Source organism: Cyanistes caeruleus, chromosome 18 (genome assembly GCF_971803275.1).
Source record: "Cyanistes caeruleus chromosome 18, bCyaCae1.hap1.1, whole genome shotgun sequence".
Classification (NCBI taxonomy): Eukaryota; Metazoa; Chordata; class Aves; order Passeriformes; family Paridae; genus Cyanistes; species Cyanistes caeruleus.
In genome coordinates this window covers 322,510-335,133 of record NC_141718.1, presented here as the reverse complement: position 1 = coordinate 335,133, position 12,624 = coordinate 322,510, and the positions used below count along the sequence as shown (strand labels likewise).

Sequence of the window (12,624 nt, the reverse complement as noted above, 5' to 3'; positions counted from 1 at the left end):
GACTGAGGAGCAAACCCTGGGCACTCAGAGCAGACACCAAGAGATTGCTCTCACCAAGAGTCTCCTTCTGACAGGGAACCTGAGGTAGGGTAAAGAAATCCCTCACAGGGAACCATTGCTGCAGCAGCACCTTGGGAATTCCTGTCCTTCTCCCTCCTTGATCCACAGAGCAGAGCTGCAGGATCTCCTGCAGCAGCAGCACAGAGCTGTCCTGCCCTGGGGAGCTGCAGGATCTCCTGCAGCAGCAGCACAGAGCTGTCCTGCCCTGGGGAGCTGCAGGATCTCCTGCAGCAGCAGCACAGAGCTGTCCTGCCCTGGGGAGCTGCAGGATCTCCTGCAGCAGCAGCACAGAGCTGTCCTGCCCTGGGGAGCTGCAGGATCTCCTGCAGCAGCAGCACAGAGCTGTCCTGCCCTGGGGAGCTGCCCTGGGGAGCTGCTGGTGCCCAGGCACTGTGCTGGGAGAAGGAGAGGAAGAAGCCCTTTATTTGGATGTGTCTGTGCCTGTTCCTGCTGAGGGCCCAGGGGGAGCAGCCCAGGGCGAGGAGCTGCCTGTGGAGGGCTCTGGGGGGCTCTGCTGGGCTGACCCTGCTGGGAGCATCCCCTGGATCCCCATCTCCCATCCCCTGGATCCCCATCTCCCATCCCCTGGAGCTGGGGGTCCCAGCCGTGTGCTCTGTGCTGGACAGGGACAGGAGGGACAGGGACAGGAGGGACAGGGACAGGAGGGACAGGGACAGGGACAGGGACAGGGACAGGATCTCCTTTCCTGGACAGCAGGAGCCCAGCCCAGGGAGAGCTGCACTTCAGAAGTGCTTCAGAGAAAATTCAGACGCTGTTATTTCATTTTGGGCAGCTTTACCCCCCCATCAGTCAGTGGGGCCTCTGCTCCTGCCAGGAAACATGCCAGCCATCTGGCAGGTTTTATTTTCATAGTGATCCAACAGCTACAAAGCGTGCCAGGCTATTTGTACCATCTGCCACGTAAATGTCATCTCGGCAAAAGGATGGTGGACACCTGGGGACCCAGGGTTCAAAAATCCCTTTAAAGAGGAATCATTTTCTCCCACAGAAAAATGGAGCTCGAGCTTGGGTCCCCCTCCCCTGAGACACCAGTGCAGAACATGACTGAAATATTTATATCTCCTAGACCATTCTCTTGAATTGTTCTTTTGCCCTGTTTTTCCTCCTGCTGTCTTTTCCAACTGTGAGAGTATAAAAATGACTCCCATAAAGTTCACATGTGGATGGACATTTCCAGCTAAGCAATAGTGTTATACGATCTGTGGTAGAAATTGTTTGGGGTTTTGAACACATTTCCTGCATTTCTAAAGCTAGAAAAGCTTTTGTTTTTGATCCCATTTGTAGCCTGCTCACAATTCAGAGGAGATCATCAGTCAATACAGCTCAAACAGCTCAGCAATGGGCTTGAAAGCAGACAAGTGTTTATACAGGGAAAATATTTAAAACTGTCTGATCTGGAACTGTAGAAACAACCCAGAGCATTTCTAGGGAGCCCAGGATTCTGAAAAGATTTGGGTATTTATCTGTGAGCTTCTATTTACAAAAAAGAAAGTCATCCCAAATTTCTTTCCTTGGGCCAATATATGTGTTTTTATTTTATTTTTCAGTCTTATAGCAGAGTTTTGATAATGTATGGCTGACTGAGAAAAAGGTGCATCAATTTGTGTTTATAAAGGCTGCTTTGAAAAAGTCCTAATATTGCAAAATGCATTAAAAATATGGGAGATAGGTGTGTAATTTATCAGTTTGGAGCATTGCTTCCTAAATCTAATATTGCAGTTATTGAACAAACACTGCACTTTGGGTGCAATAAAACAGCAGTCTGAAATCATCAGCTTTTTTCTTAAAGTCTTCAGCCAGCTCCATACTCTAATAGGACAATGAAATGGAAATGATGTGGCACTCTCCAATTTCTGCTGCTTTGTAATTTTAATATAATTACTTTTCTCAGCATGCTTTTCATTGCTGGGAACATAAAAAGAATAATGCCTTAGTCCAGTAATTTTTCTTTTGTGTTGCATATTTAAAAATTGGATAGGCATTGTGATTTTTTTTGGTCCTTGTTTATTACCACTGTCAGTTTGTGTAACTGCAGAGATCTCCACAGACAGTTCAGACAGCCCTCAGCCATCAGATGAGCAGAGATAAATCAGCCTGGGTGTTTATCCTAGCTCTGCTTTGGGAACTTTCTGTGCTGTGTCTCCGTTCATGGCAGTGCTAATTGTCCTCTCCCTGATGTGCTGACAGTGATTGGGCATCACATTTCTGTGTCCTCGCTGTGCCCGTGCTCATCTTCCCTGAAAATGGAGCACAACTCTTGATTTTGAGCTCAGAGCCTCCTTCATTCCTTTGCTAATCCCCTCCTGTCCAGCTCAGCTCTGCTGCTTTGGATGGGAGGGAACAGGAGAACTTCTGCTTGTCCCTAATCCCACGGAATTAAACTGGAAAAGTTGGGCTAGTGCTGCAGGATACCAAACCCTGCAAATTCCTTAGAGAATTGTTTGGCAGTCACTGAATTTCACTCAGCAGAGGAGAACAAAAAATGACTTTTTATTTTGGAAAAGCACAAATATTTAAGAGGCTATAATTGTCAAAAGAACTGCTTTGTTTGAGAAGCATGATAGTCTATTTTAATCAGAATACTCACCAAAGGAACATTGACCTCCTTTCCATGGTGGAAATGAAAGCACTGAACCACTTGGCAGCCACTTCTTGCTGACTAAAGGATTTCCCTGCGCAGTATAAAAATGTTATGAGCAGGGCACCTTTATCCATCACTTTTCTCTTTAAACTGAGTCTCTCTGTGCTCTGAATCCACGTGGGCCTTTAGGAACTAAAGGAAAGCGGAGGTGGACACACTCATTTTTATTGAATTTCACTGGGGTTGGGTGTTTATTTATCCTGAACTGCTCTGAAAGATCTGAGAGTCTGGCAATTCTGCATTTCTGTGTCTCTGAGCCTGCTGGAGCCCTGGTGGGTCTGATCCCTCTCGTGGTGCTCTCCAGTGGACCCAGTTTTGGCTGTTAATTGGAGACAGGATGAGCCTGCTCCTGCTGGAACAGAAGGCAGAGAACAGATGCACCAGCCCTGGGTGGATGGGCAAAGGCAGCTCCTGGAGTCTCACAGGGATAATCTGCTGTGAGTACAGCATTTAACATTTCCTGAGACACTGCAAGCCTTAGACTCGAAAGGAAGGCAGAAAAAAACCTGTTCTGTGTTGCACTAACAGATTCAAGAAGAACTTGAAAATATTGGCTTTTCTGCTCCCAAACTTCACTATAATCTGATTCCCCTTCACAACTTGAGTCCCTCCTCCCTGCCTTGCTTCCTTCCAGCTCCATTTGAAGGAAGAGCCTGTTGCTGGGGATTTGTAATGAGCAGAATCCCTGCTGTTTGATGACAGAACTTCTTTAAAAAATGATGTGGGCATTTAAAAATGCTAATTAATATCTTGGCAGAGATATTTGGAAAATTCTGTAGTTTTTGAGTCACACTGAAAAGTTTTAAATAATCACCACCAGGCTGGGCTGGCTGGAGGAAAATGTACCTTTAAAGGCCCCCTCTGCAGCTCTTGGTTGCAGATTGCTGGGAGCTGTGGAGTTAATAGAGAAGGGGAATTCAAAAACAATTCTGCTGGAAATGGCTGATAAAGATGATTGCATTGTGAAGCCTGACTCTCAGAGGCCTTTTTTTCTTTAAATTCACAGTTCCTGATGCATTGTGGCTTGAGAAAAGAAGTTTGTGCATCAAATTAGGCTTCTCTGTGATTGTACAGTGCCACTAAGCATGGCCCCACCAAAATCAATCCTGTGTTCTCAGGGAGTAGATTGAGCCTCCTGAACTCATCACAGATGTTAATTTAAAAAAAATTGAATGTTCTGTACCTAACAAAGTGCTTGGCAAGCTGAAGGAAAACAGAGATTTGTATTGTTGTTATTATTATTTAATATATAAATAAAGGCCTCTCTGGACTGAAATTGAATTTCAGCAGCCTTTCTGGAGGCAATTAAAACCATTAGCTTCATCAGCCAAACCCAGCGTTTTAATGTCTCTGAGACGCTCAGACTGCCAAAGTTAATTATTCATCCTTTTCTTAATTGGATTCAGATTACATTTTAAAGGTACAATTTCAGTAGATTTGGCTGAGCCCTAATTGATCCTCCCCCCCAGGAGGGGTCTCATGGGAGGATGTCCAGACTTTGCAGAAGGGTTTCAGGGTGGATTCCAGTGCTGGGCAGCCCCTGGCAGATCAACAAACAGGGAAAAACCTTCCCTGCAAGGGTGGGAATGTCCCTGTGAGAGGCAAAGCTGGCCCGAAGGGACATGGAAATCTCTCTCTGATGTTTGGGCTGGGGGCAGAATGGCATTTCCAGCAGTGAGCAGGAGCTGTGGTTCCATGGCACGGAGCACATGCAAACGTGTCCCGTCCTAGGCTGAACCAGGGAGTAAAATACAAACCAGAGCTTTGATAACCGGGGCTGCTGTGCTCCTGTGCCTGGCCACTCATCAACTTCACATAAATAAGGAGGTTTTCTCTTCTAGACACAAACAATTCTTCCTGTAGAGCCTCTGAGTAAGTCTTTCAGCCTGAATGACCTTTCCCAGCTACTCCAGAGATGAAAAGTACCATCTCATTATAATAATATATTTTTATCTTCCATGCAGTTATTTATAAACACAGGGGTTAGATGGTTAGATATCACTCTTTCTTTTTTTTGTTGGGTTTTTTTTTTTTGCTATGAACATCATTATAAATGAAAAATACATCCTTGGAGCCTGAACTGGTGTCTTTCCAGGACGGTATCTCAGGCCACCCACTTGCTGTGGGTTTCCAAAAGAAAAGTGTTAAGCAGTGCAGTGACTTTTTTCAGGAGGGAGAACAGGGAAGGACTTGGGGCTGTGGTGCCACAGCTGGCTGGGTCTGCTGGAACCCCAGGGCTTGGCAGCACTCAAGGGAAGGGCTGTTACACCCCAGGCTGGAAGGGTGGGAGTTTTATATCAGGTAGAAGTTTTTGATTTCACCTTGTCAAAGCTGAAACTGAGAAAGATCTGTCTCTTAGTGCTGCTGACTGTGACACTCATGACTGCATGAGCTCATACCCTGGCTCTTCTGGGTAAAAGAATGACCATATAAACCCAAAGAAACAAAACATTTTAGAAGAATAATTTAATGTAGACTGGGACAAGTGTGAGAATCAGGCTCATGGGACTACTTCACAGATTGCTCAATGTTTTATTTGGTACTTTCAGTGCTTTTTTTCTTTAATAATAACATTATAGCTTGATTAGAGTTTTTGTGCTGATAACAAGGACATGCCAAATTACAGTTTTATATTCCACATCATGCAGGAAGTCTGTAAACTTCCAAGAAGACAAGCTGAGGTAAGGTAAAATCAGCCCTTATCAGAGCATTGCAATTTATTGAAACAGTTTCTTAATTAATGAGGCTCAATACTTTGACAGCCCAGGTATTTCTAACAAACTGCTCCTTGTTATCCCTTGATATGAGAACCCACCACATCCAGATGTGCTGACAGCTGGCTTGTGAGAGGTTTGTGGAGCTCTGGTGGCTTTAAATCCGTGTTCTTTTCCCTCCCTCACCACAGCCCTGAAATGAGGCTGCACAGCCTGGAAATCATTCCAAGCCTTTTTTGTCCTGTGTTCTTTCCCCTGCCTTTCTCATCCTGCTTTCACCCCCTCCTGCACCCCCAGCCCAGCTGCTCCCCTGGGAACAGCTTCAGTGGCTCCTCCAAAACCACCCCTGCCCAAAGCTCTGCCCCTCGCAGCAGCAGGGGCTGAGCTGCAGCGGTGCTGCTGCTGAAAAAGCTGCTGCCAGACTGATGTGAGAATTGATTCAGGAGCATCATCCTTAAAGCCTCATCAGACTTTGGTTGTGTTCACCAGAGCAAGAGCAATTTCCAGCTCACAGATGCAGGGACCTGTGTAGGTTATTTCAGCTTTCAGTGAATCTTCTACATTTTGTTGTAAAGAGATTTTTTTTTCCCCTTTTTCATTTCAAAGTAATAGAGGCTCACTTGTGAGGACTTGATTCACATTTTGTCTTGCCCTGCAGGGGTTTCTGGAGAAAGACTGAACTAAAACCCAGAGAGAGACTTTCTTAGAAACGTGATATCAAAGAAATTAGAGGGGAAAAAATATCTGTGTGATCATCATCTTCTTTTGGATTACTATGGGAAAAAAAGCCAAACAGTTTGATTTTTGGGGGATGGAGCACATTTCCCACATGGAAAGAAGTGGGTTTGTTCAGCCTGGAAAAGAGAGGACTTCAGGCTGACCTAATTGTGACCTTCAGCATCTAAAGGAATCAGAGACAAACTGTTTACAAGAGCATGTAGTGCCAGGAAAAGGGGAACAGCTTCAAACTGAGGCAGGGGAGGTTTAGAGTAGATATTGGGATGAAATCCTTCCCTGTCAGGGAGGTGAGGCCCTGGCACAATTCCCAGAGCAGCTGGGGCTGTCCCTGGATCCCTGGCAGTGCCCAAGGCCAGGCTGGACATTGGGGCTGGAGCACCTGGGACAGGGAAAGGTGTCCCCATGGCAGGTGGGGCTGGAGGGCTCTGAGGTCCCCTCCAACTCATTCTGGGATTCTGTGGTTCTGGGATTCTGGGATTTTGGGATTTTTGCCCATTGCACTGGTTTGCTCCTCGGTATTTTGTGTATTTGTGTGTGATGTAAGGCACACCACGCTGCTGAGAGCTCTGCCAAGGCAAACACCACGATAGCCCCCGGTAAATCTGAACCTTCCCTGAGCAGGGAAACTCTCCAGGGAACATTTGCTGGCTGAAGGGCTCTGGGAGTGAAAGCAGTGAAAGAGAGCCTTGAACTACTGAGAAATACTGGTTTCAGAGTGACTTTACATCTGAAAACTTCCTCAGCTCCCCTCCTCCTTCTGGTGAACTGTGAGCCACCTGTAGCCAGGGAAAAGGGTGTCTGCAGGACAAATCAGGAAATACGGTCCATGCATTTTGGACATGAATAGACCTGATGAGGAAATCACTTCTAAACTGCTCCATTTACCACACAGATTATTCTATTTCAGGAATATTCTGTGAATAATGCCTGTGCATGGCTTCTCTGGGGGATGAGGGACAATAGGATCTCTTTTGTAGGAATTATCTGGAGCTTTTAAGCTGTTCCAGTGCAGAGAACTCTTTTGTTTCTGTAATTGAGGCTGTCCAGTCAGGGAAAAGAAATGTGTCTTTGGCTGAAAAAGAAAAAATACTCAAGAGCTGCATCATATTTCCTAGGAACAGCAACACCATAGCAACAGTTGTCTGTCGGTGCTGCTGCATCCCTCGGTGGCTCTCGCTGCTGGGGGAGTCACGAGCTCTCCTCACTGAACTCACCACAGCAGAGCTGCCACAGCTGGCAGAGAATGACAGGAAAAATCTACATACACCTTCTTCTCTGCATTTACAACATAACCCATAACCACATGGCACATTATTTCTCCCCTTTAAGAGGAATTTTAATGGGCAGTTTATTGGTAGAACTGCTTTGGTTTGATAATCTCTAATGAAATACTTCATTTGGGTGGGAAATTTTATTGTGTGTGGAAAATAATAGAAAATCCCAAACATATGTGAAGGGACTAGTTTTTATTAGATAAAGTCACTGTAAAAAAGCTTTGGAAACGATATAATTTCTTTTCATATTTTTTTATAATAAACACTTTGAGTGCGTTTTCAGCTTGGAATTTAATTAATAGTGAATCGACACTGAAATAGAAACACAGTATTTCAAACATCAAAATTAAAACTCTTTGATTGACCAATTTTTTTTTCCTTCAGTTTATGAGAATGTCAAGTCTATCCAAAACCAAGTCAGAAAAAATGTTTGAAAATTCTTTGAGGATGAGAAAGCTTTTTCCTGCCTAGCTCTGTTCTACTTATTACATATTAATTCTGCCTGGCTCCCTTTGTTGGGTGTGGCTTTTTTGTCATTCTTTTATGAGAGCTTGCATGGAAAATTAAAACACACTCTGATTAATTTCAGATGAGTGCCCAAACCACAGGGTCCCTCTCGCATTGACTCTGTCCAGGTTTTACACAGATCCTGCAGAGCACCGTGGGGTTACAGTTCAAATGTTCATAAAAATGGAATGACCTCTACAAAAGAAGCCTGTAGATAAAAGCAGAGGCTGAGACAAGAGGTTTTCCCTGCTGCTGCTCGGGCTGGGTCCCTGCTGGGGCTCTCTGTTGTGCTGATGTGAGCTCAGCTGCTCCAGCAGCGCCACAGACACGGCCCCTTGTCCAAAACAACTGAGGGGCTGCCACTGACGGCTGCTGGCCTGTTCACTGATGGGTTTGCCCCTTCTCCTGCTGTCAGAGGCTGTGATTGACCATTGATTGATTGATTGATTGATCAGCCCAGCCCTGTGAGCAGCCCTGGCTGTGCTGCGGCTGAGCCCTGGGCACTGCAGAGCTGCAGCAGGAACCTGGCCCAAAACAGGGCTGAGGCTGGGTCTGGAGAGGGGTTTGGTACAAACCAGGGCTGATGATGGAGCTGTGTTTGGTACAAACCAGGGCTGTGTTTGGTACAAACCAGGGCTGGTGATGGAGCTGGGGCTGTGTTTGGTACAAACCAGGGCTGATGATGGAGCTGTGTTTGGTACAGAGCAGGGCTGATGATGGAGCTGTGTTTGGTACAAACCAGGGCTGAGGCTGGAGCTGGGGCTGTGTTTGGTACAAACCAGGGCTGAGGCTGGAGCTGGGGCTGTGTTTGGTACAAACCAGGGCTGAGGCTGGAGCTGGGGCTGTGTTTGGTACAAACCAGGGCTGATGATGGAGCTGGGGCTGTGTTTGGTACAAACCAGGGCTGTGGATGGAGCTGGGGCTGTGTTTGGTACAAACCAGGGCTGATGATGGAGCTGTGTTTGGTACAAACCAGGGCTGATGATGGAGCTGTGTTTGGTACAGAGCAGGGCTGATGATGGAGCTGTGTTTGGTACAAACCAGGGCTGATGATGGAGCTGTGTTTGGTACAGAGCAGGGCTGATGATGGAGCTGTGTTTGGTACAAACCAGGGCTGATGATGGAGCTGGCTCCACGTTTCCCTGGCCCTGGGCCCTGCAGGGGCACAGTGAGCAGGGCTGAGCAGCTCTGCATGTGAGACACCACTAACAGCTCTCGTGTGCCTTTTCCTTTCTGTGCAGCTGACGAGAGAACACCAGGTGGCCCTGTCCTCCATCACTTACATCGGCTGTGCTCTGTCCATCCTCTGCCTGACGATCACCCTGGTCACATTCGCTGTGCTGTCGTGAGTAATTTTAACCTCACACCTGCTGAGAGCTGGCACAAAGGCAAGCAGAGCATTTCAGGCCACTGGGTAGGATCCCTTCAGGTACTCAGGATAAAACAAAGGCTATTAATTCTACAGCCTTCCTTAATTAGATTCTGCACGTGTATTTGTAACACTTGGTTGGTTATTTCTAAATTACTTTCATTTCCTGAAATGGGATGGATTTTATATAGCAAGCTGTTTCCATCTCATGAGAGATTGTCAGGGGTTTTTTTAAGCTGTCCATGCTTTGCCATAGCTCAGGAACCCTGCAGAGGTTTGTAGGAGGTCTGGGTCTGGACTGCAGCAGAACGTGGGCAGGGGCTGCAGGACCCTTCTCCCTCCCCAGATCCTTGTGTTGCTTGGAGCACACAGACAGCACTTGCTGCTCTTCCACTCTCCTGTCTGTAGGGCAGAGGGTTTAGAGAGGAATGCCCAGTAAGGAAGTCTCAGCCAGCATTGGCTGCCTGGCTTTTGTTTCACACAACTTGTACACAATTACCTCATACAAGCCACTTTTATGGTCAAGTGTCTGGCTGTTCTGCATCAGGCTGGTTTTCTGTGCTGCTGCAGTGGGATGAAGGACACTGTTAGCAGTGTGAAATTCACCCCAGGGCTCCTGGTTCAAAACCTCTGCATCTCCTGCCCAGAGCAGGGCAGCCCTGTGAGGGTTCTCTGTGCTGGGAAGGTTTCTGCCCCATGGCCTTCATTCTGTTTATGTTCCAGCAGTGACAAATGATTTTCTGGCCCAGCTGGGTTTGATGCAAACATTTCTGGAAAAAGGCTTTCATAAAGGTTTGTGTCTAAATAACAAACAGAAAACCTGACTAAGGGTGGAGCAACTTGTCCAAGGTTGTGCAGCAAGGAGTGGGGTTCTTGTCTCCTTTCACACACTCAACCATTCCCACTTAAGAGCTCGATTTTTGTTTTCTAAGCCTGAGCATGTATTTTGGACATCCTGTTAAGAGGCCACTTTCTAGGGGAAAGGACTTGTTGAATCTCACTAAACTGATTGCAATGCTTGTTTTTGTCCAGACCCCACATTATTTCCAAGTTTTGAGATCGGTTCTGGTCATACTTGGATTAAGACCATAATGTGTGGCAAAACCCACTCTAAATAAGTCCAACATCTGCCTGTCTGGCATTGTGCTGGTGGCATGTTTAGGCTAAGGGGAATGATCTGCTCCATTTTAGTCTGAGTGCAAAATTGGATGTTAGAGTGTTTAGAAAGGAAAAAGGAGCAAAAGGAGGAGGTGTTGCTGCAGCAGGGCTGAAAACTCCTCAAGGAGCTGGAGGCAAACAGGACTCAGAAGAGAGCTTGGAGCCAGCTGACTGTCACAGGGTTGAGCACACCACCTACATACAGCATCCTTCAAACTGCCAGTTTTAAATCATTTGATTCTATTTTCACTGGAGAGCAGGGTCTCATTAAGCAGCTGAAGTGGAATTTTGCAGTGTGGTGTTCTTCACTACCCCATGTCCCGGCCATGGCAGCCCCTTCCTAACCCTAACCCATGGCAGCCCCTTCCCAGTGAGCCCTGCTCCCCTCCCAGGTGACACTGCCCAGTGTGTGACACATGGAGCTCCTCATTAGAAATCCATTGGCACCAGGCAGAGCATCCTTTGAGTTCCTTTTTGGACCTTGGAGCTTCTTGTCATCTCCCTGTTCATTCCCTTCACATGGGGCAGTGCAGCAGGCAGGGTGCATTGAGCAGGAGCGTGTTATCACCAGGACTGCCTGTTTTTTAAAGAGAACAGAATTAAAGGCAAGGCCTGAGATGTTCAGATCAATGTTTTTGTTTTCTGTTTCCTATTTCTGGATGAGAACAGAAACACGAGGTCAGCAGACTTCCAGGAAAGCCTGTTCTTGTCAGGTTTCCAGCTGGTTTTTGAAAAACGAGAGAAATATGTTGAAATGATGTTGAAACCACAGCCAGGTCCCTGCCGAGACAGGCACTGCCCATCTGTGTATGGAGCTATCGTTGCTGCGCTCAGAAGTTGTATTTGTATAAATCAGAATCGGAACCAATGTCTTTTACATTCCCTTGTTTCCCATACAGGAAAATAGCAACAAAATAAAGGCAGGAACTGTGGCACAGTGTGGGCTGGGCAGTGCCATTCAGTGAGGAGTGGCTGTGCCCTCCTTGGCATCACAGCACCCTTGGGGATCAGAGCCTTTGTTGATGTTCTGTCACTGCTCATGGAGCTGCTCAGGTGCAGATCCAGCTGCTGCTGCCTCCAGGACAGCCGCAGACAGCGAGGGAAGCAGGCAGCTCCCACCCCAGGCTGGTGCAAGGAGAGCCCAAAGCAGGCACGGGATCCCCAGCAGAAGCCAAAGGCAGATTTTCAGCTGGCTGGAGAATCAGGGCCGGGTTCGTGGCTCTGAGCGTTGCCGTGTCCCGCAGGTCTGTCAGCACCATCCGCAACCAGCGCTACCACATCCACGCCAACCTGTCCTGCGCCGTGCTGCTGGCCCAGCTGCTGCTGCTCACCAGCTTCCAGCTCAGCCCCGCCACGGTACGTCCCAAAGCGGGGATGCTCTTCTGGGAACAGCCTGGAATGGCTGCACCTGCACACAGGAGCCTTTCCTCCATGTGAGATCTGCTTTGAACGTGCCTTAGCCAAAAAAATGCCCTCCTACTGCAGGGGGAATTCCTCAGGAATACCAGGATCTAAACCATTAAAACTGGCACCTAAAACTGCTGGCTGAGATTAGGACAGATAGGCTGAGGTAACAGTATCACCAGTAAATATACACCGTAAATATATTTATATATTAAATATATACAGTAAATGTATTTATAAATATATAAATTTATACCAGTAAAACCAATTTCTTTCCAATGTTAATTTAAAAAATGCAACTTTAAGTAATGTAAGGTCTTTGGTCAAAAGTTCCACCTGAAGAGCAGAAACAAAACCTGATTTTACAATAAACTCTCAGGGTGCTCTGTGTTTGTGCTGGTAAAAACTTGGCTGTTTTTGTGACCAGCTGTTGCTCCACATTGTTTTTCAGAAGCAGCCAGTGGTCTCTGTTATTGGGGGGCTGGTGGGGGTGTTCTTTCTCAGTAAAAGTAAATATGTGGTTTGAACATTGTTCATTTTGCAATACAACAGTTACCTAAATTTATATTCAGCTCCAATGGGGTCCCTTGAATTTCTGCTAAGTTTTTAAATAACTGTAATGCCTGGTTTGCAAGGCAGTCATTACCTGAGGATCTAAAAGCACTTTGGAAAACTAAATTCATATTCTTTTGCTGTTTAACATTCAGGTGGGTCCTGAATGAGTCATGCAATCTGCAA

The 12,624-nt window shown here is 46.6% G+C and overlaps 1 protein-coding gene across 5 annotated transcripts in view; it reads left to right on the top strand.

Moving 5' to 3' along the window:
• Positions 1 to 12,624, top strand: part of ADGRD1 (adhesion G protein-coupled receptor D1) — a 110,987-nt gene that overhangs the window by 63,958 nt on the left and 34,405 nt on the right. For all 5 annotated transcript variants that reach the window (XM_086856477.1, XM_023937191.2, XM_086856478.1 and 2 more), the window contains 2 exons: positions 9,197 to 9,300; positions 11,727 to 11,838. In XM_086856477.1, the coding sequence (XP_086712603.1) occupies positions 9,197 to 9,300; positions 11,727 to 11,838 (216 nt within the window). The remainder of the gene's footprint in view (positions 1 to 9,196; positions 9,301 to 11,726; positions 11,839 to 12,624) is intronic.